Genomic DNA, 23,030 nt, shown 5'->3' with positions numbered 1-23,030 from the left:
GATCAAACACTGTTGATGTTGTCATAAAGTCATCAAGTCTGTCACAAAAGGACTGTGAAATGTACAGACAAATGTATTAAGCAGCTCTTCAGTAAATAAACATATGTGTGCAAAAAAAGACAGATCGTATTAAAATGGATTAGTACAAAATGTCTGTAAAGGTTGTTTCCACTGGGGCCAAAAAGTGGTCCAAAAAAAGAGTTGGTAAGAAATTAAACATATTTATTACTGGTTATGCATTTCAAATTGGTTCTATCATAATCAGGTTTATTCTAAAATAAAGTGGTTTAGATAACCAGGCTAATCCCATCTGGTGTATCATAATTGATGGAACTGATGGTCACTATGAAAAATGGACCAAAGCCATAATAAAAAAGTACCCTTCACATATATATCACAAACCTAAACTGTGTTTATAGATGAAGGTTTGTACACACATAAACCAGATGTCTACATGTAATATTCAGAGTATATGTTTTCATGCACTATAGTGGTCTGTTCAACTCTGTCTCCCAGTGTCTGTAGCAGTGGGTGATCTCTGCTAATGAACAATTTGCTCAGTGAGGTGTGACCATAGGCATTGTGATGGCAGCCACGCAGTGGACGACTGATGCAGTGAGAGAGGGAGATAGAGACAAACAGAGAGAGGGAGGGAAAGGGAGAGAGAGCGAGAGAGAGAGAGAGTAGGAGGGAGGGAGGGAGAGTGGAACTGGAACCACACAGACAAACCTACACAGGCTCAGAAAGACAGTCTCTCCTGCAGCACTCACACACACACCGCTGGCTGAGGATTCTCCATCTTATTTCACACATCTGTAGGTAAGATTCTGAGATGTTTTCATCTGCCTTTTTACATAACTGTACCTCTCACTCTGTCTCTGAGCATGGATGTGTTAGTCAGCTGCTCTGTATCTAGAAACAGGGAATGTGTGGATTTGACTCCCATAAGCATGCTGTTACACGCCGACACACACACTGTATCTGCAGCTATAGATAAACACACTGACACACACATACTGTATATTTTCTTCACAAATATTAGAGGGCTTGTGGTTAATAGGAATGACTTCATACTAATTAAAAGCAAGGTTAAGGATATGAGAGGGAATTGTCCAGGGACAAATTCAGAACCAAAACAAGCAATGTGCATGTCATTGGGTGTGTGTGTGTGTGTGTGTGTGTGTGTGTGTGTGTGTGTGTGTGTGTGTGTGTGTGTGTGTGAAGCTGAGGGCTGTGTGTGCCAGTATATCAGCTGAGTACAACTGAGTAGACATGCAGCAACACACAGTTGGTGGCTTACATGAAACATGATCCATGTTGGTTGTTTCCACGTCTGCATAAGGATGAACTGAGTATAGGGAAGCACATATGTTTGTGCATCATTTGCTGGTTCAGAAATGCATGCGTGGACTGGATTGTTTGTGTTTGAATGTCTATGTGTGTGTGTGAGTGTGTGTGTGTGCATGTGTGTGTGTGTGTGTGTGTGTGTGTGTGTGTGTGTGTGAGTGTGTGTGTGTGTAACTGGCCATTTGCTTGTGTGTGCAGCACACTCCTACAAGCAGAACAGTGAAGTCCAAAAGGTGCTCAAATCCGGCGGATTAGCGAGACGTCTTTGGCTTCAGCTGTCACCATGGCAAAGGCAGCCGGTGGAACGCTTGTGTCTGAGAGCGTCCTTTATAATAAGCAGGTTCACTGCATTCATCCACTATGAGCTAACACAAGCCTTATCCTGGCATTAGTAATGTAATTCTCAAGCAAGCAGAATGTATTTTATAAGCTGTCAATGTTGGTTGTCAAAGAGGTGGAATACAAGAGACATGGGAAAACCAAAGCAATCTGTCAAAATGGAATATGAACGTTTCAAGGAATCAACAGGTTTCATATCATTCACTCTTCTGCTAACATCAGAGTTGAAGTGTCATTTCACATGGAGATAAGAACTGTCCAAAGGAAACCCCACAGATCAGAATAGCAGGCATTAATCTTGCTTGTAAATAGCCTGACTCAGACTGTTGTAAGCCTGTGGGACATACAGTACGTAACGTGCAGCGGCAGGGTTTATGATGCTGCTCATTTGGATGCGACCGGAGGTTTGGTTATTGTCAGACATGAGAGTGGCTCTCATTATGGTCAATATTACCCAGGAACTATTGACTACAGCTGCGCCATTTCTAGGTGAAGAGGTTTTAAACATAAAAATGAAGGCTGTCTCACACAAACAGAACAATATTGTACAGTTTAAAACTTGCATGCACTTTGAAGTGTGAAGAACAAAATGATTCAGAAGGTAGCTGATATGTTCTACTTTGTCTGTTCTATATATTTTGCTCTGTATATGTGGCAAGACAAGGATAGGATTATTGACGGACATCCACATGTATTAAGCTCCATAACACCTTATAAAGCCCTTCAAATATCCTGTTTTATACAGAATAAATCCCTGCTGGCTTTCAGAGTCCAATCAGATTGAATCTCAGCAGTGCTGACATCTCTGTGTAGCATCAAAGTCAGTCAGCAGAGGACAACAGGAAAAAGCCATAAGTTGACTCTAGACCTAAATGGAAGATACAGCCATGGTGTTAAAGAGGTGCAATTGAAAATACTGGCCCTATCACTCATCAAACAGCACGTAGGAGGATGCACATGTAAATACATACTCACATGCAAGTGCACGCACATCTATAACCATGGAAATATAACAGAGTATAACTAGAGTGAGTCCTTGTAAATTGTACACCCACACAGCAGACTCAGAAAAGTGTCACCCAGCGGCTAACAGCAGCCATTTGCAGGGAGGTAAATTACTCCATTATACAGGACTGTGTCATTGATCCTCAGGCTTTGCTGTGCTTATAGCAGGTTTGTTGAATGGTAACGGCATTGGCTGCAGTCAATTCATCTTTACTTATTATTCCTCTTGGTATAGAGCCTCTTCGAGCCATTCAATTATAAAATGATGCTCTCCTCTAATTTAGCCACCACTTTTCTCTGTCACCCTTCCTTGAAGAGCCCTCTTACTTTTCTTGATACACCCTTATACTTTCATTTTCCAAGACTCTATATTCCTCCATTTACCTTGTTCTCTGTCATTAGTGTTACTACATTGGCCTCAAGCATGAAAGTGACCGCAGAGAGGCTTGTAATAGCTTAATGATGCTTTGAGAATCATCTAACATAGAGAAGATACAGCAGGTTGATGGCAGATTTAAATCAAGATGGCTGATGGTCCTGAGAGAGGAGGGTGAGGGAGAACACACACACACACACACACACACACACACACATGCACACACATGCATACACATACACGCAGAACAAATTGAAAGACAGGAGTCTGTTTGGAGAGTTAATCAAAGAGGCTCTGGCAACAAACTTAGATGCGCATTAGGGAGGCTGTGGTTGAGTTTACCCTCCTGGACTAAGAATACCACAACTGAATGTCAATACGCTGTTTAGTCCATCTCTTTCTCTGTCTCCTTTATTGCCCTTGTCTCTGCTCTTTGCCCTCCTTTTCTGCTTCTCCTTCTCCTTCTCTATCTCTGCTCTATTGAGCACACTACAGTGCCAGGCCTCTTCTTTGTCAGGAGTAGTGAGACAAAACGGCAGCAAAATAATAGATGGGACTTGTAAATTCCCCACAGACACTTTTTATGGTTCCTTTCCACTTGCTCTGCTGCCTGTCAAACCAGACAATGCCTTCAGTAACAGGCATGCATTTGATGTGATAACTATTGAGACAAGAAGGTTAAAGGAACAATCTGCAACATATAATAATACCTATGGTGTGGTTTGAGATTAACGTTTGTGTTACTTTTATCACTTATTTATCTTGATTGTTGGTTTGAATGTTTTGGAGTAACAGTCCCTTATCAAAAACACAACTGATTTGTTTACATTTCAGTATACTGATAAAGTGGAACCCAGAAACATTTAATGATTCAGTATATTTTAGTTTTTACAAATAAAATACAGTTGATACCAATTTTCAGTATAAATTAGTGTTACTCTGTGACTAATAAGAGTCTATATATAAAGAAAACAGACGTCTCAACATACCATCTGCTCTGTTTCTTCACTCTAAGTGATTGTAACTGGATGTAAGCAGTCCATATTGTGCGTTATGTTGTTTTTAAAACACCAGAAATTTAATGGCACTGCAAGATATTAGATGAAAATCTTTTGCATTCCAACTGTTATTCAGTAGGCAGCATATGCATGAAACTGTAGTAGCAAAGAAAACAATCCATTATTGAATTATACAGGATAGTGGATGTAATGCAATGTAAATAAACACAGCAGATGACTTTCCCTTAACCACACTAGGTGATACTCAACAAATACTGCACTGTAATGTGAGAATGTTAGCCAAAATAAATTAAACATCTTCTCCGCTGTCTAAATAATTAATCAGTTATGCTTCAAATCTACCAGAAGGCAATCTAGGATGTGAAATAATTTGCCTCGAGGTTCACAGTTAACCCATAAAGACCCAGTGCTACTTTGATGGCACTTCCCACATGATTTTTTTCTTTATTTAACCTTTCTTAAGGGATTTATCTCCAAGTATTATAATATTATCCTCTGTATTTTGCATTCTTTCAGTGAAAATCATGTATTTTTCTATATTCAATTTACAGATCATGTAGATTTTCATAAAAACTCAGATTAAAGTTAAGGGTTATTATATCAGAAAAAAAGAAAACTGAAGAAAAAGTGACTTTTTCAGTAAAACATCTCATTAATTGAGCATAAACCAAGTGTGTCCATCCACTGTCATTGATCAAACTCCATGGGTTTTACTGGTGAATCAATGTTGTACAAGATGACAGTGTTTCCATGGTAACTACGGAGCCTCTAAACGTCCAAATGGGTCATGTCTGATGAACATGAACAGATAGATTTTAAACTGTATTTTGTAATAGTTATTCACATGTACTGATAGGATTAGTGGTTCCACAGGTATTAAACAGTTTAGATCAGTGGATGGTTTTGTTCGATGGTGGATGTTTGAATCTTTATGGGTTAATCAAAAAGTTTGATTTCAAAATAAAATGTCATCTATAGTTTTCTCATTAAAGTCAGCATTAAATAGTTTCTACCTGTAATTTCTCTTAAAATGTGTTTCAAAATTCAACAATGTGCATGTACTGTACGTAGGTGTGTGCACTTACCAGAGAACATTATGTGTGGGTGAACAAGTACACACGTGCCCTAATATACAAAATCAGATCTAAATCAACTTTGCATGCATGAAATGCGCCTGTGTGTGGGTTGACTGGTGCAGGTTTGAACACACAAGCATCTAAAAACAACCTCACCTCATTGCAAACTGATTTCATGGTGTTCAGTCAAAGTGCCAAAACTAGGGAGTGTGTGGGAAGATCTATGTTTGACCCCCCTGGTAGTCAGTTTTCATATCTCAGCGTATGATTGTGTACCCATGCTGGTAAAACTCCCTGAGGCAGAAACACAAGGGTAGATAGCAGGTCAAGTCACTGCTCTCTTGATGAGTGAGAACAGGCTCAAGACTCTTAGCCTGAACTGATTGATTGTGTGTGTTTACCAAAGAAAAGAGAACTAGAGAGTATGTATACAGAGAAAACAGGCATGGATTAGGAAGGAAAATTACTATATAAGCTTGTCAGAAAGAAGAACGGGGGCTGACAATAAAAAATAACATTTATAAAGAGAGTGTTCAGTCGGAGAGAACTTCAGTGCCAAAGCATTTTTTGTGTTTTTTGTGACACACTCCCACACATCCAGATCCTTCTCCCTCTCTGCTTTAAAGAACAAATATATTTAAGATTGAAAGACAGCGAGGCTAAAGCTGGGGGAGTTAAGCAAAGCTAGAGCATACAGGTTGTTGTTCTTGCAGGAAAAATTCCTTCGGTGCTCCAGTCTTTTCACTGAGGCAACAGGCTAGTGACTTTGAACCACTTGGAGCTTCACAAAAGAAAAGAGGTTCCTCTATTCTTATGTTGGCAACCCGGACGCTAATTCTTCACTAATCTCCCCCAGCTCTACTCACAGACATTATTTATTGACCGCTCCTCACTGAGCAGAATACATATGGATGGACATTCTTCACTTAATTGGCCAGTGAGTGAAGCCGCCCAACCCCGGCAACACAGTACGCATGTGAGCAACAGCTTGACATAAATACTGACCACCACATCTAACGGGATACCACTAATTGTGGGGTGTCCATAATACTTAAGTCCTTGTTGTGATTTGTGGTGGTTGACATATTTTCAGCCTGCTAACTTCAGCAGTTGCTTGCAATGGGTGGCATAGTTTCTATCCTTGATTTACTTTATGGTCTGGAAAAAAGTAGATGAAAATCAGGTCACACTCAGAGAAACCAAAGCCCAGCCTTCTAAAAATGTTTGATGAAAAGAAAATTCAACAGATGCAAATTCTATCAACTTTCGTCAAGTTAAAATTAGATGAGGATGAAGTCAAAGTGTGTCCCTCAGTGTCCTGTTTGCTCTTGTGTTTCAGGCCGTTTTGCGTGACAACCAGTCCGAGTTGCCTCAGGGAGCAGGAGAATGGACAACAACATGTGACCGATCCATGCACCATCTCTGACAGCATGCTTCGCCTTCACCGGACATTGGCTTTCCTCTGGTGGTGTTTTTTGCTACTTCAAAGGCAGTCAGCGGCTGATGAAGAAGCGTCCTGGGGAACTAAAGCTACGCCATCAAGAGAAACCCCACCTGAAAATAAATCCAGTTCTTACTGGTTTAATCCTCTGGCTAGGTTACCACCTTTTACCTTCAGTTTATCATCATTACGATGGGGTGGAAGCTCGAACAGTAATGAGGAGGAAGCTGCACTAACCACAACCTCCAAAGGGCTGACAGGAACAATCGATCACTTACAAGACCAGTCAGGTTCAGGAGAAGGGAGCATTTCTGAAACCTCTGAACCACCCACCACTTTGACTCAGGGGCTTTTAACAAGTGTGACAAAGATAAGAACAGAGAGACTTCCCACTGGGTCATCAAGCTCTCCACACAGCAGCATAGCGCAGAGTGACAATGATACTCTTGTTTCAGACTCCTACTCTCCCACAACAAGTTCTACCATAAACACTCTGTTCACAAAAAATACCGCCAGCACAAATGCTCCTGAGCAAAATGCAACACATACCCACACACCATTGGACACTGTGCAAGCAACCAGACCCAGCATGAGCGCCACTGCACAACACCTCCCAACGGAGCACACTGATAAAATGGAGGCAGATGATGTTTCAGAAAAGATCTCATTGACGATAGCACCAGAAACTACAGTTCCCACTGTCTTGACATGGGCAACAGCCGAGGCCACAACAGTAAACCCAGCATTGGTGGAGATTACGTTGAGCAGACACCCTTTAGGGCCTACCACTCCTTCTACTGCCTCAGAAAACACGTTTGTAACAAAAGATCAAGACTTGGGTGTTACTCTCAGTGTTGGGGAGACTACAATGATAGAAACACACCCCACTCTGAGAGAGGCTGACCTGGGCTTCTCTGAGGCCAGGTCAGGACTGGTGGAGGAACAGCAGGAGGTCATCACTACTGCAACGTGGATCGATGACAAACTGGTGCTGGAATCCACAACTGAGAGCCTAAAGGTTACCTTCCCAATAGCAGGAGGTAAGCAAAGTTAAGGAAATCAATAGTGTCTGGACTGACTCAATAGACGTGATCAATCATGAGTAGACAGGTTTTCAATGTTCAATAGGCTGTCAAAAGGCTGCATGTAGTTCTGGTTGATTGATGCTGTTTCTGATACGATAAGCAGTCAAAGGGAGCAGATTTTTATTATATTTTAAGACATTGTTAGCACCTTGTTATCCCTGAAAAATAGATACAGTAACAATGAGTGTGAGTTACTCATGTGACAACTTAAATCTACAATATTTTGACATGAGATACTATTCATTGTTAAAGCAGCAGCAAAGCACGGAGGTTAGCTTAGGCATCTGGTCTTGGCAAAAAAAAAGCAGCTCACCTTAATGGTGGTTTGCCTCAAAGTACAGCTATTAAAAAAAAGGTTGCTTGCATTGCATAACTGGATAAACCATTTAATTTAATAATATCATCAAACTCTAAAAAAACTTTAACTGTGGTTGACAGTTAAAACAGTTTACTATGTGCATTGCTGTTGTCTATTGTCTCTATCCATACATAAATTAATCTGGAGTTTCCCAGTTAGTAGCAGTACGTTGTACCACCCTATGTCAAAACGTCTTGACAATTCAGCTGTAATGAGTTTTCAAGCAGCAATTCTGTTCTGACATTGCATAAGCCATTACCTCACTGAGTGGAAGGAAAGAGTATTTGATTGATTGAATGCTACTTGGAGTTTTAGTCTCCACTATAAAAGAAAACCTTTTAGCCAAGAGATTTCTGGAGAAATGTGGAAAATTTCCTGACTTGACATTGAGGCAGTACTTCCTTCTCCTTGGCCCATCCCCCAACACCGATCGCAGTCTGGTATCTGTATGCCTAATGAGTTTTCAGAGGAACATCCTCCTCCAAGTACAGACACATTCATCATATGAGGCTAAAGGTTGAGCCACAGAATGATGAGTCGATTATTCTCAGCAGGTTGCTTAGTTTTGCTAGCTGTAAGGCAATACCATGATGTTGAAATAATGTACATGTATTAGAATTTGTAATATTCTCCTGCAAGACAGAGTTATATTCAACTAGTGCATTTAGAGTAGCTTCCATTTAACTCCAGCACAAGTACTATCAATGTGTGGTAGCAGTGATTTTTGAATTGTTATGATTAATGCATCATCAAGCAAAACAAGTTTATGTTATAATCTAATCATTCTTACAATGCATTATCTATTCAGTGCGAAAAACCCTCCTTTAAAAACATTTTTTTTTAGCTTAGTTCCTTCCAATGTTCTTCTCAGAAAAAATGACTTACAGTTTGTGCTTTTCAACCAAACTGGCTCCTGTATCTTTTACGGTACAGTTCAATTTGCTCAGCTGATAGATGCTGTGTTTTGTCTGCAGTGCTCAGTGTTATGTCTGCACTTGTTCTCGGGTGTGCACAGTGTGGCTGCATACAGAGATGAGGGCTTGGCCTGGGTGGGGAGGGCTGCTTTGGCTGTGTATCAGTATTCTAAGCGCACACTCAGCGAAACCACCACCTCTCCTTTGGGACCATCCGCTCACCAGTTGCTGTTCACGGATGCTGAGCATGCTTCTCGCCATTTAGTCCCTTCCATATCACCCTCCCTGGTACCCTCCTCCTTTTGCAATCTTTTTGCCACTGCACAAACACAAATCCATGTCGTTTTTTTTTTTTTTTTTTTTTTCCATGGACAGAGATTTCAGGCATGGCTGCCCACAAGGTTGAAAATGTCCTGAAAGATCAGAGAAGATCCTGGTCACACTAAAGAGATGGAAAACCAAGGGTATAGGATGTTTTACACCCTCAGTCTCCTTGATATAATATTCCAGTGGCTAAATGACATACATACCTCAAAAAGGACAAAGAACAAGGCAAGAAAATGAAAGCACAGCACCCCTACATTATCATACATTATCCCTGTGTGAGCTTTGCATCGGTCCACAGTTTGCATGAATGCTGCATAGAGTGAGTCATTTCAAACAAATCGTTGGGTTTTTGTTGATACAGAGACCTTGTGGCATTGCCCTTGAGAAGACAGTCAGGTAAAAAACTGCATGTGTGTCAAATCCTCTACACAGGGACACTCTAACATTTAATACCAAGGACGGTTATGAGAACAGAGTTGATAAAAAGAGGCATACAAGGGGAAAATAATGTGGAGGTTTAGAGTGATGAGATGTGGGGGTAAAAATACAGGTTTTCTAAGCATATCAGATAGCTACTGCTGTAATTTTTCTTCCAGAAAGCCCTATTTTATCCTGCTCTATTTCCCCTCCTCCCATCTTTCCCATTACTGAAAGCTGCACTAATAGACTGTGGCGAAACAAGGCCCATAACACACTGTATTAATACCTGCAAGGATGTATTGTTTCAGTGATCCACATACCAAAGTGCAACCACTGATAGATTAATTGATTATGGAAATGTTTGTACACAGAGAGCATGTGACATGCATCTTAAATAACCTTGTGCAAAATTTAGAAAGAAAAAGACTTCTAAAAATACCTGTAAATAGAGCACAGTATGATGACAGTAGTTAATCTTATAATGACTCCTTAAAAAAGTAATAGAAGAAAAAATAGATGAAACTAAGCAGCAGTCATGCTAAATAAAACAAAAGTAACTGACTGCTAAAAATGCACATCTATGCTAGTATAAATATGATTAATACTCTGTGAACCACCATGAATGTGCTATAAATCCCTTAGTAACTATGAGCCAAATTAGAAACATGATGCAATTTCATGCAAGTATGTTAAAAAAATTCAAGTCATTACATCATCATAATGTGTTGAATTGTGAGAATCCAGCTCAACACAAAGCAATTCTTTCATTGTGTTTGATAAAAACCTCTGCATACATTATCTCCCAAAGTCACTCCAGGCTTTAACACACACAACACAGAGTGTAATGGAGTGCAGCGTTATCTTTTGTTTATTACTTCTGAAAGCCTTGGATAAGAAGGAGCTTCAAAAACTCCATAATGGGCAGACGGGCAGACAGTGTGTATATATATCTATATCTATATCTATAGATAGATAGATAGATAGATAGATAGATAGATAGATAGATAGATAGATAGATAGATAGATAGATAGATAGATAGATAGATAGATAGATAGATAGATAGATAGATAGATAGATAGATAGATAGATAGATAGATAGATAAAAATAAAGATTGGACACTGTGAGCTGTCCAAAATGAAAACAGCGTGTTTCAGTAACATTTTCCTCATCCAGCTCAGCTCGTTGTTTTGCTCTGTCAGCAGCATCTCTTTAAATAGCTGGTCATCAGTACTTTTGCTTGTGATGTGCTAAGGAGATGTGTTCCTCTTCTAAATGTGAGTCACTGATTAAACCACTTTGTCCTTACAGTATGTCTCATTTGTAGCAGTTCTTTGTAACTGAATCTAATGTAACAGTCACATCAGTGTGTCTGTACTGAAGATTTAAGATGCTGCAATGATCCAGATGCAATAAACATCCTTAGTTTTCAATTCACTCCATACACTTAACAAAATGTAGCTTAATTAGGATCCACTGTAAAAATGTAACATATTGACATACCTTTAAATTTATTGACATTCTACTTCAAAAGTATTTGTATACTGCATGGAATCAGACTTGCAAACAAATGATTATACATTGTTAAATATTCAGTGTATTTAACAATCTCTATTCATGATGTATAATCATAACAGAAATGATTATATGCTGCTGAATACTGAACAATATCTAATCATTTCTGTATTTCAATACTGAAAGGCAATTGTTTCCCAAAGAAAAGAAAACATTTAGGTGTTACTTTGAAAAAAATAAAAACAAAATAAAACTACAAATTTGACCACTCAAAAAATACAGTAAAAAAATGTTTACAGCAGACCTTTATGTAAAAAACAGCCCTTTTTAATAGATTTCTGAGCTCAAAGTAATAAACTCAAAGAAAACAACACAAATACAAAACTAAATGTGTTCACATTTACTTTATAAAACAAATAAAATGAGTTTGTAAATGTTAAAAGTCTCTATGCATTTCTATTTTGTAGCAACAATGGAAATACAGTCAGGAAATTGAGGGAAACAGAGGGTCATCAATCACATTGACATGATTGATGTCGTTCATTGACATTACACGCCACTTGTTGACCATGTGATTACTGGACACACCAATAATCTATTTAAGTCCACTGAGTGTCGGTTATGGTGGGATTATTTCTGTCACTCATTACTTTCCATCTCTTCTGAAACTGCAGCGTGGACATCAACAATGCAGTGAAATCAGAAGCACGCTGTGCTTCAGAGACTTTTAAAACATACAACTCAAGTCAAGCTTTGTGTGAACCTAGATTATAAAGAGCTGTTGTAGCTTCTGTGTAGAAACTTCTGAGCCATTAAGGATTTTTTTTCTGAATTACTATTTCTCCCACAAGTCCTATGACATACACTGTTTTAATATTCATTCTGAAGCAATAAACCGACACACGACTGGCATCCCTTTCTTCATAACTCACTCCTTCCCAAAGGGTTTGCACACTCAATATTCCCCCAAATCTCTGCTGGTTCATCATTCATTTATAACTGCTGTACTGTTTCATAAAACACACAATTCCTGGGTAGAGGGCTGACTTTGAAAACATATTTTGAGGATGTACCAAAAAGGAAAGAAAATGATGTGGTTGTATCATGCATTCATTACTTTCTGCTTCTTCCTGTCACTTTCTTTTTTGTTCTTTATTCTATGTCATTTCCTTATTTATTTCCACACTGTGATTGCACAAGAGGTCTGAATCCACGATGTACCCAATAGGCCTCCACTGCCCCTACTCACACACACACACACACACACACACACACACACACACACACACACACACACACAAAGGGCTGTCAATTTAATTAGACTACAGAGAACCAGACTACTGTGCTATGGATGACTGAGTACAACTATGTGGATGATAAAGGCCGATCCATTTGACAGAACTGGGTTAAAAAATACAGTCTTTCCATTTTCTGTAGTGTAAAGTCCTAGATGTGTGCAGAGACCACAGAGGGTTAAACTTTGCTTTGGGAGGCTCCAGATTACCGTTTGCTAATCTGTTTTTCTCAGACTTCTTTGGAGCTACGACGTTGTGCACTTTAATTGTATTCATGATCACTCAGGTTAAACTGCATGTGTCTTCCCAGAGCTGCCAGCTAAAGAGGATCAGGAGGATGAGACTGAGGAAGGTGTGGTTCCCTCAGCAGCAGACGAGGATGGAGAGACGAGGTTGACAAATATTTTAACACCATCTGCCAAGCTGATAACAACATCCCTGCTGCGGAGCACAAGTAAGCCAGCACACTATTTAAGATGTAAACAAACACTCACAGAAACTTTCTATTTAAACATGAGTTGTTGTTTTTTTCTGTGACAAAGATAGTGAAGAGGACTATGTGCTTTTTGCTTCATAAGCTCTTCCTCTTCCATAAAAATTGTTGTTTCAGTACCTGTAAACCTGAATGAGGATGAAGAGTAACAATTATCCTGCATCCTTTGGCTGAAGGCAGCAATTGCTTCCAAAGGGAGAGGAGAACAATTCAGTCAAGCTGTGCTTTTGGATCAATTTTAAAACCTTCTCTGAAGCTACATGAAAATACATAGATAAACAAACTATTCTCTGTACTGTAACTCAAAGTAATAATGACTTTTTCCACAATATCTGCCTTAACCCTTTATAGGGCACTCACAGAAATACTCGGAAATTTTAAATTTCAATCATAGTGTGTTACTGGAGGAAATAACAAGACATTATTACTTTTGTCAATACATTCTAAATTTGTTATTGATATGTATAAAATATATATATATAAAATATATATATAAATATATATATAAAATCAAGGTCAGTGAAGTTACTGTATTTGGTTCCTTAGCCATACGTGGCAAAAAAAAAAAAAATTCCAAGAAGTGAATTAATAAAAAAAAAAAAAACAACAAGAAAAACCAAAGTGGTTCATGAATTGCGCACAGATAACACGCCACGTTTAATTGGTGTGTTATCTGTACGCATTAGAAGCTTTCACTATGTATATTTACGCTGCATAAAACAGCACGCCATTAGTGTGATTAGCAGCTAGCGCATTGACACGCTATCAAATGGCGTTAAATAACACGCAAAAGGATAAAAATGCGTGCATATAGCATGCCAAATGCAATAAACTGGCGTCACATACAACACAGTTTTATGAGATCAGTGTGAGAAAACATATGTAAGGTGAAAGGAACATGTATTTTTGAACATTTAAAAACATCAGTGCTAATCCAGTCACCTGTCTACATCCACATTATTCCTTTGAACATCATTCCTTACATTAGTACCATTACTTTATGGTACCTAACAAAGCAGGTACACTCACTGTTCATGCAGAGGTGGACCTTACAGACCCTGTAGACCACATTGGATCTGAGATTGTTGACTCACTGTCCTCACTGTAACGGTTGCTGTCACTGTCTTGTAATGTATGTAGAAATTACCAAAAATAGTCACTTGCCCGATAAAGGGTTAAAAAAAAAAAACAGCAGAGACACAATATCCACCAATAGACTGTATCTCAAATTTAATCATAGGCTCTTTAAATCATGAATACCTGATTAGAGATTCAATGTGCAAGTCCATCCACATCTGAGCATGAAAATATGATGTAATATCAACCTACAAAATGTCATACATATATATTAACTGATCATTATTCAACTGATTTCTGATAAAAAAGCTGATTAAAAAAAGATCCACATGTATCCCAGTTCACAGGAGCAGATGTAACCCACATTACCTCGACCAGAATAGCAGATGTTGTCATGTGAATTGTAAAAATAGATCCGTCAAATGTGCCACTTGCTGATGACGGGGACACTAAGGGGCTCTCTGGTTTCGTGTGTGATGAGGGTGTGACTATAACAATAAATATGTCCACCCTTCAGCAAAAAAACACACACATGCTTTGCTCTGGTTACTTTAATGGGCCCACAGAAGGTGTTTTTGCATCATGCTCACAGCCTCAGCATTACATTTCCCAACATACATACAAGTAGCTCGTCCTCAGTATGGGGGGGCTGAGCACCATGAGCTCAGACTAAATTGGTTTTTCTGAGGTGAGCCAAATTGAAAATGAAGGCAATCAGATTAAAAGTACATCGAGCTCCCAGTTTTACGACACACAATCAACACGCAGCCAATTAAAGAAGAGAGTGGAGTTGTGTTTCATTTAACACCAGAAGAAGCCTGTAGAGGTTAAAGCACCTTGGGGATAAAACCCTTAGAGGAACGAAACAATACAAATACGCCCAGTGAATCCTTTTACACTGTTAATAGCATGGGTCAGCAACCTTTACTGTCTAAAGAGCCATTTTAGAACTGAAATAGAAGAAAAAACTGTCTGGAGCCAAAAGATATCCCTATATGTTTTACCTCAAAGGTGTGACTGTTTAGGATTAGTTTGTACAGAATATGTCAAGGATAAATCAAAGTTTCTGTGCATTAAATTTACAGAACTACAAAGAAATTACAGAACTACACTGAAGAAACCTGGCATTTGTCGTTATTGTGTTTGTGCAGCAAAAATCGACTGGTATATGAAAAAAATGGAGTAAACAGATGAATACCTTCATTGTCATGTCTACTTTTACTACTACTAGAACTATTTTTTAATTCAGAATGACTTTATGACTGTGACACTAACAAAATATGTAAAAAAAAAAAAGTGTTATACATTTCCATATATTGTTTATTTTTTATTGTTCATTCGCATGTATACAAGACAATAAAAACACAATAATAATAACAGTAAAAGACATGCCGGGGAAGCCAAAAACCAAAGTGGTTTATTGTGGGCCTCCCCAAAGACTTGAAATAAAAAAAAGTATTTGCAGTGTCTAATAATGATATATAATCATAAGTAGACAAAATTAATTAAAAGAAGGAAATAAGTCAAAAACAAGTATAACAAAAAAAAAACTAAATACATCGTAAGCAGTGCACGTAGAAATAAATAAGAATCAACAAAACTATGAAACGAAATTCAGAATGAAACTAATAAGTTATCTAACTAAGAAAAATATTTTATATTTTTTGACAAAGCCACATGGAGCTACTTGAAAAAGGCCCAAGAGCCAAATATGGCCCCAGAGCCACAGGTTGCCTACCCCTAGTTTACAGGAAACCATTCTTGACAAAAAGTTACCCATGGAGCTGAATGGGAAACACTTTCATTCTCAAGATGACATTTATAAGTTAATAAGCAAAAGTGATATGCCAGTTATTACGCTTTTACTTTTATTCAGTTCCTGTTCTTAGCAATGAGGGGCTTTTTCCTACTGGAATGTGTCAGATGACAGGGCAGCATACAGTGAACCGTGACGCTTTGATCCATCCTTGTACTGCCGTCACCACATACCTAACCCTGTCCATTCTGCTCAGCTAGGCCAGCAGCTCAGATGTAACATTCACTGACATGAGCTAGACAGCAAAACATGTTGCTAATTCAGCCACCGGTCACGTTTTTTCCACCCTGCCTGACTCGTGGCGTCCAAACCATCACCCTGTAAAAGCAAACAAACGGACAGACGAGTCACTGGCAAAACAGCGGGTTGAACCCCACCTTCGCTATCAGTGGCCCCCACAGTCAGAGAGCCTGCAGCTGTGTGTTTGTTTTACACTCCAGACAGATTTCCTGCACTGGTGCTGTGTGTTATGATAGGATGTCATCACAGTCAACAAAACAGATTCATTTAAGCTTTGATGTATTTCATGAGCCGGTTTTACACTGATAATGTCATGATTTCAACAAAACTAGACACAATTAATCCCCAGTTTCTCAACACAACACCAGAGAACCAATGAAAGCATTTTTTCTGTTATGTTGAGTTTGACCTAAAAAGTAATCACACCATTTCCAATGAAAATTTGAATTGAATTTGGAGGTGTTTTTTTACATCATGTAAAGAATAGCAAAAACAAAACTTACGAACAAGAGGAGAAAAATATATACATATTTGCAGACACTGAAAAGGATTAGTGCAGTGGTTCCCAACCTTTTTTGGCTCCTGACCCCATTTTAACATCACAAATTTCTGGTGACCCCAGACATTCAAAATGGAGATCTTTTTTTTTGTTGCAAAAATTAATATGTTTTTGATCATGTAATAGTTTGTTATACTATGTTACAAATAAACATTAATTTTAGACGACATTTAGTCTATATAATGTATATTATTATGGACGGAGGCAGAAAAGCCAGGTGTAGATTACTGCACAAAGTGAGAATTTTATTTTCCTTGGTCAGGATATGTACAGTCAGTCCAGCTTGGATTTACAAGGCTGACAATTAATACTGAACAAACAATAACTCAAACTATGAATTATTATGAATTTATTATTTATCATAAAATTATTATGAAAGAGCTGCAGCATCTGAAACCGACCACAATGAACATTTGAAAGATAAACAGTACCACAGTGCTTCAGTTTCAGCTTCACAGTTTGTCATGTCTGTTATGGATTGGGATTATCTCTCTCAACTCATCGTATATTTTTTGTTAGTAAGTTTTTATTTTTTCTTATCAATTACTAGAAATTTCAGGCAACCCCATTTGAATTCCAGGTGACCCCACGTGGGGTCCCGATCCCAAGGTTGAAAAACACTGCATTAGTGAAAGAAATGAATTGCTTTGTCTGATAAATATTGGGAGAAATTGCCATTCTTTTGTATTTACATATTAATATAATGGAACTGCACAAGTGCTTTCAGAAAATCCTGTAATATATATATATGGATGTACCTATTATACTTGCCAAAGAGGACAGAAGCAGTTAAAGTTTCATTCAAGCTTAACAGTGTACCTGTATTTTTATTCATGTGAAGGACATGATTAGATGTAGCTTAACCATCTGAAATAAAACTGCTGTGTACAACTAAGAGACGCACCAGCCGAGAGCCGTTGAGTCATATTTCCTATAGCTTCACATTTTCATCACAATGTCGAACTGTGATTCAGCTTCAGTTAAGAGATTAAAGAGGAAAAATGATAGACTTTGTCAACAACAAAGTAAAGGAGGTGTCATTGTTGATGCTGAGCACTTGTGAAAATCCCCTGCAGTATGAACTAATACAGACACAAACTGCACAGGGAACATCCACCTAAATTAGAAAAAATTGAGGCTATTTGCATTTCAGCATTAAGGCAGCAAATTTAGAGCACTAAATGCTGACATACAATGCCTACCATTACAGACTATCCCCCTTAAACTGCAGAACTACACGTTAAAGATGATGGAGGAAGCATATGTTGAATAAGGATATTTCTGGAAGAAGAAGAGCTACAAAAACATAAAGCAGGGGAGGAAATTTGTGAAATTCATGGCAGTCTAAGAGAAGAGTTTAATGTAGAAAACCATCCCAGTGTAAAAATAACAAACCCACCTATGGGAGTTTCCCCTTTTTTTTTTTTTTTTGTTTCTGAGGAGGGTGTTGAAGGGAAACCATAAACAAAAGAGTGAATTAGGGGACCAGGGCAGGGTGGGATGGGAAACACAAAAATAAGCCTATAAAGGACAGATGAGAAGAACTTAAAAAAAAAAAAAAAAATGCTCTGCCACATGTATTCCTCCTTACGTTTTAAGTAAGAAATAAAATTGTATCTTCAATCTATACGCAGAGATTCAGAGGTTTTGCAGTGCTGACGTTTGCACACACGAGGTCTTAAACTGGCACATAACAGTACTGCTAAATGTAATGTGTTCTCCAGGCATTGCTAACCATATTTAAACCTCTTTTAACTGTTTTGGACAAGCATCACAGTCATTCTTTTAACTGTATTTGGGGACATTTTTCACACACAATCATGCTCTTAGATGCAAGCAAACTCTTCATTAAACCAGCCTCTTGTGTTATTACGGTACAGTCAGGTTATCCTGCTCATTTGTCTTTATGGAGGACTGATGGTCTAAGGGCACAAGATGATTGATAAGTCTGTGTGTCTGCATAATGAAAAAGATTAGAAGCTGTTTTCCCTCTCTAGCATTTGATTACCTTTTGTTCAATTATAATAAGGCTTGGGAGCTGCTATTATTAGATTAAAGGTCTCAGTACTGTATGTTTCTTTCTGTTGTGAAAAGACAGCACGCACACAGTTGTAGTCATGTTTTATGGAAAAGAACAAGCATCGTGATGTGTGGATAACTGATGTAGAGACAAAAAAACTGAAAAATGTGCTTCTGTTTACCCATGTGTAAGGTATTTACATGTACACTGTTTAAGTCATATGCCACTGACTGAACTGCACAAACAGTGTAATGTGTTTTGCAGCTGGTGTCTCGCTGACGTTCATACAAACACACATTTGCAGTTATTCTCTAATTTCCAAAGTTAAACCACTTTGAAACAGCCTTTTCCTTCACAGTGCTAAAACATGTCCAACACAATCATAATTAAACTGTACTTGCATGGAAACTCCAGATGGCTTACGTAATCCAAGAGAAATTGGCTTTGTGGTTTTGAGTGGCCTGATCGCTCTCTCTCTTAGACACACACTTCCCCTGCTGCCTTGTTTCTGGGTCCAGCCCAGTTTGAAGTTGCCTTCTTACAGGCTTTTGAACAGGATTAGCCTATTAGCAGTAAAACATGCTTTCAACATCATGGATGTGAGCCAAGCTATCTTCTTGAACTAGTAGTTTCAACATTATTAAATTGTTTCCTTGTATTCTAATGAGAGGATGATTAAAGTGAAAGTAGGCAGTTTGTTTTTTGTTCTCTGCCATCAGTGATACAAAGCATATTAGAACTGAAATTCTGTTTTTCCCCACAGAAACTCCCCATATTCAGATGACCACCGAAGACTGGATAACAAACCCAGTGGACAGTGACATCACCTTCCTTCCAGACTGTAATAAAGAACACTTTGGGATCTGCAACAACACGGACACCTGGGACACTACAACTGCCTTGGATGTGAGAACCACGCTAAACAACACTGCCATGAATCAATCAAACAATCCCTTTCTGATCCCAGCTCCACCTATGTTGGTCCCCCTGTACACTGACTGGAACAGTGCCATGGCAGCCTGGGGCATGGCCTGGGAGGTCCATGTATACGGCCTTGGTTGCATCTTTGCTATGCTAACACTGGCCTCAGCACTCAACCTGCTCTGTCTACCCCTTCGATGCCCCTCTGGATGTGGCTACTTTGCTTTGGTCAGCCTGTTCCTCCTAGCTGCCGGTTGTACCAGGTCATTTTCACTCCTGTACGATGCCTATGGCCATCAGGACCGCTTACCCTCCACAGAGGCCTCACTGATGCTCTATGAGGCACCGTTTCCTTGTCTGACTGCAGCATTTGGTCTAGTTTTTCTTCTGCTCTCCATGCGCTCAAGAATGCAACTCTCCTACTCTGCCTTTCAGAGACCCTGCTTCCTGGCCTGCCTGGTTGTACTGCACTTTGCTGCTGCATTCGGTCCAGTGACATTACTCAAGTTTTACCAGCAAAAGGCTCCCCTTTGCCTCTTTCTTTCACTGATCTCTCGTGGAGCTTTTGTTGTCCTAGCAACATTCCTGTCAGCTGCCTATTTTGTGTTCTACATCTATGTCCGGGCGGATTCAAAGCACATCTACCACCTGAACAACACATCTCCAACACCTGCTGAGCGTTACAATCGTTGCCCCTTTGCGGAGAGCCGTGACTGGGATCGTGCAGCTGTCACCGTTTGTATCTCAGCATTGTTTTCTTTAGCATGTGCAGGACTGCAGTTATATGCCATGCTTAATGCTATGGGTGTTGCTGGAGGAGAGGAGGTCTTCCACCCTTGGCCATGGTGGGCTTTTCAGTTTAGCTGCAGACTGTGTGAGTTAGGGGTTTGTCTCACCTTAGCCTTGGTGGTGGCACAACCAGTCTACTGCTCTGACCACCTTCCAGCTGCTGGGAGCTGCTGGACTGAATTGCTGTCATCCAAGTCACCCATCCTGCCTGGAAGCTACCAGTGGACCATGAGTCAGCAGGAAAAGCTTGCCATTGTGGACACAGTTGGGCTTGGAGAGACAGAAAGCCTCCCCCTTTACACTCTAATGGATGAGAGGCTTGGAAGCAGCCTGAATGGCCTTGATCTGCTCTACCACAGCAACCGGGCCTTAGCGTATCGAGACCTGGACTTAGATTTAGACTTACGGGGTTTAGAAAAACATGAGAATGGAGGAGGTGGTGAACCATCGGGTGGATCTTCTTTTACCAGCGACTCCACTACAGACCTGCATCCACCCTCACCCATCAACTTGCGTCGCAGCATAGATGAGGCACTCTTCAGTGAGGCCCTCTTTCCCATGAGCCTGTTTGGTCCTGCTAGATCTATTCACTGTAGTGACCACTCCATAAACAACCATTGTACACTTCCCAGCAATGGCTTCTGTGATCCTCTCTCAGTTGACTCTGGCCTTTATCGGACCTCTTCCTGTGTGGAGATGGCCCCTAAACCCCAGCCTGTGAGCACTAAATCTAAAGGAGAGACTGTTGTGGGTGCCCCTCCATCTCCTTCCCTCTCCTCCTCCTCCACCTGTTCATCCCCTGAACGTTGGAGGGGAAGCTCCTCCTCCTCCTCCCTCTACCGAACCTCTCTCGGTGGCTCCTCTCTGGTTCTCTGCCCGAGCCCAGAGAGACACGCTCAGCAGGCTCTCCAACAAGGAGGCACAGGTCAGCCATCATGCTCCTCCCGCCAGGGTTTTGCTGATCCACAGCAACACTATCACACACTGGGTGCAGCTTCACAGGAAAGCCTAGACCTCGACATGTCGTCTGAGGCTGACCGATCCGTGCAGGAGGAGTTCATCAGTGTTTGTAGACAAATCGATGCTTTGAGCATCTGTAGTGAGACTATTGATTTATAAAGGACAGTCTGGTCAAACAAGGGTAATACTGAGGACTTATTAAGAAGACTGGCTGCTCTGTGCAGCATGTAAACAGCTTACTTGATAGCCTATTTGATAGAACATGGTGGCACCAGAGGTTTTCATTATGTGACGTTCACATCTTAATGAACATCTGAAGAAGGCAAGTTAAAGCTGAAAGGGCTGGGGTGGGAGAGGTGGGAGGGCAGTGGTTTCGGATGTTCTGAAAATAAATGGTCAGCTCTTGAAATTTGGCCTGGACAGTTTCAATTGTTAACAGTAACCATTTGTATGGGGTTGATAGTCAAAAATCACTGTTGTTTTTTCAAGTATAATTCACAGTCTGTTTTGTAACAGCTGAAAAAGATGGTAAATCAAAACTTTACCAGTGCAAACGCAAATTAAAAATTACATGATAATGGTGCCAAAAGAGCAAAAATCCAATCTTCCAAAGCTTTATGGCAATGAATTCTGTTTCATATGTCACACATGCAAATGTAAACTTAGATTAAGATAACCTTTGGTGTATATCAAAAAAAAAAAAAAACATAGCTGCCTGTTATTTGGAGGCTTGATAAGCTTTCATTTATGGTCAATACTGAATGTTTATGAGGGTCCAAGTGCCAAGAATGTCAAGAGCCAAAAGGTAATTTGTAACTTTTACATGTTTGATAATGGTTGCTGAAGTTTGATACAGTCAAAAGTACAGTAACATTTTACTGAGTTGAGAAAAAGCAGGAATTTATTTGTACAAATGTTTTTATTGCATTCCAACATTCCAATATATAGTACTGTGACTGAATTAAGCACTTATTAAATACTACTGAAGTCATATGCTCTCAAATTTACCAGAGTAATATTGTTATTAAATTCCATGTTGAATGGGATGAAGTTGTGTTTGTTCAAGTTTAAAATCTACATACAGTAAGCCACTCATTTTACTTGGTTATGGCGCTGTAGTGCCCTCTGCTGGTAAAATGGACAAATACGCTAACCTGTCACTACTGTTCATTATGTTGTGCTGTTAAGAAATAACTAAGACAACTATAACAGACTTACTAATTTATTTATGTTCAAACATAACTTTGCTCTCACATTGTTTAATAAAGTTTGTTTTGTAACATTTGGCTTTTCTTTTTTTTTTTTTTTTATACTTAAAGATTCTCACTGATACCCCGAAATGTGACTATAACTCAAGACAGTAGCCCATAGATACTTTGATTTATTTATTATTCTTTAACATACTGAACAGCAAAAGCAACTTTTGTGTTGAGTGTTTTACTGTAAACATGATCTAAATTTACTCAAAATCTCTACTGAATCTTTTGTGTCCATCTAAAAAGCATTTGCTGATCATTTTATTTTTTAATACATGGGTTCAGAAGTTACCAGTGTGTTTTGGTAACTGTGGCTGCGTTACGATACACTATGGCTAAAAGAGAAAATGTAAAATACAAAAAAAAACTGTAAACATAATATG

The 23,030-nt window shown here is 39.3% G+C and overlaps 1 protein-coding gene across 2 annotated transcripts; it reads left to right on the top strand.

Moving 5' to 3' along the window:
* Positions 1-740: 740 nt before the first annotated feature.
* prrt4b (proline rich transmembrane protein 4b) lies at positions 741-23,013 on the top strand. 2 transcript variants are annotated; one of them, XM_030148289.1, is made up of 4 exons: positions 741-819; positions 6,502-7,643; positions 12,827-12,970; positions 19,485-23,013. In XM_030148289.1, the coding sequence occupies exons 2-4, from the start codon at positions 6,593-6,595 to the stop codon at positions 21,548-21,550; spliced, it is 3,261 nt and encodes a 1,086-aa protein (XP_030004149.1). In that variant the 5' UTR covers positions 741-819; positions 6,502-6,592; the 3' UTR covers positions 21,551-23,013. The 2 variants fall into 2 exon arrangements, with proteins under 2 accessions (XP_030004149.1, XP_030004150.1); XM_030148290.1 differs by having other exon boundaries at positions 744-815.
* Positions 23,014-23,030: the final 17 nt, after the last annotated feature.

This window comes from Sphaeramia orbicularis, chromosome 12, assembly GCF_902148855.1.
Source record: "Sphaeramia orbicularis chromosome 12, fSphaOr1.1, whole genome shotgun sequence".
Lineage (NCBI taxonomy): Eukaryota > Metazoa > Chordata > Actinopteri > Kurtiformes > Apogonidae > Sphaeramia > Sphaeramia orbicularis.
The sequence above is the reverse complement of the archived record's forward strand: the minus strand, read 5'-3'. Positions and strand labels throughout refer to the sequence as shown.

What these genes read in the sequence shown, in the direction of transcription:
- prrt4b (XM_030148289.1), top strand. Translation starts at nt 6,593, where the DNA reads ATGCTTCGCCTTCACCGGACATTGGCTTTCCTCTGGTGGTGTTTTTTG. An exon ending in TACCTTCCCAATAGCAGGAG is followed by an intron (nt 7,644 to 12,826) that starts GTAAGCAAAGTT and finishes GTGTCTTCCCAG; the next exon opens with AGCTGCCAGCTAAAGAGGAT. An exon ending in ATCCCTGCTGCGGAGCACAA is followed by an intron (nt 12,971 to 19,484) that starts GTAAGCCAGCAC and finishes TTTTCCCCACAG; the next exon opens with AAACTCCCCATATTCAGATG.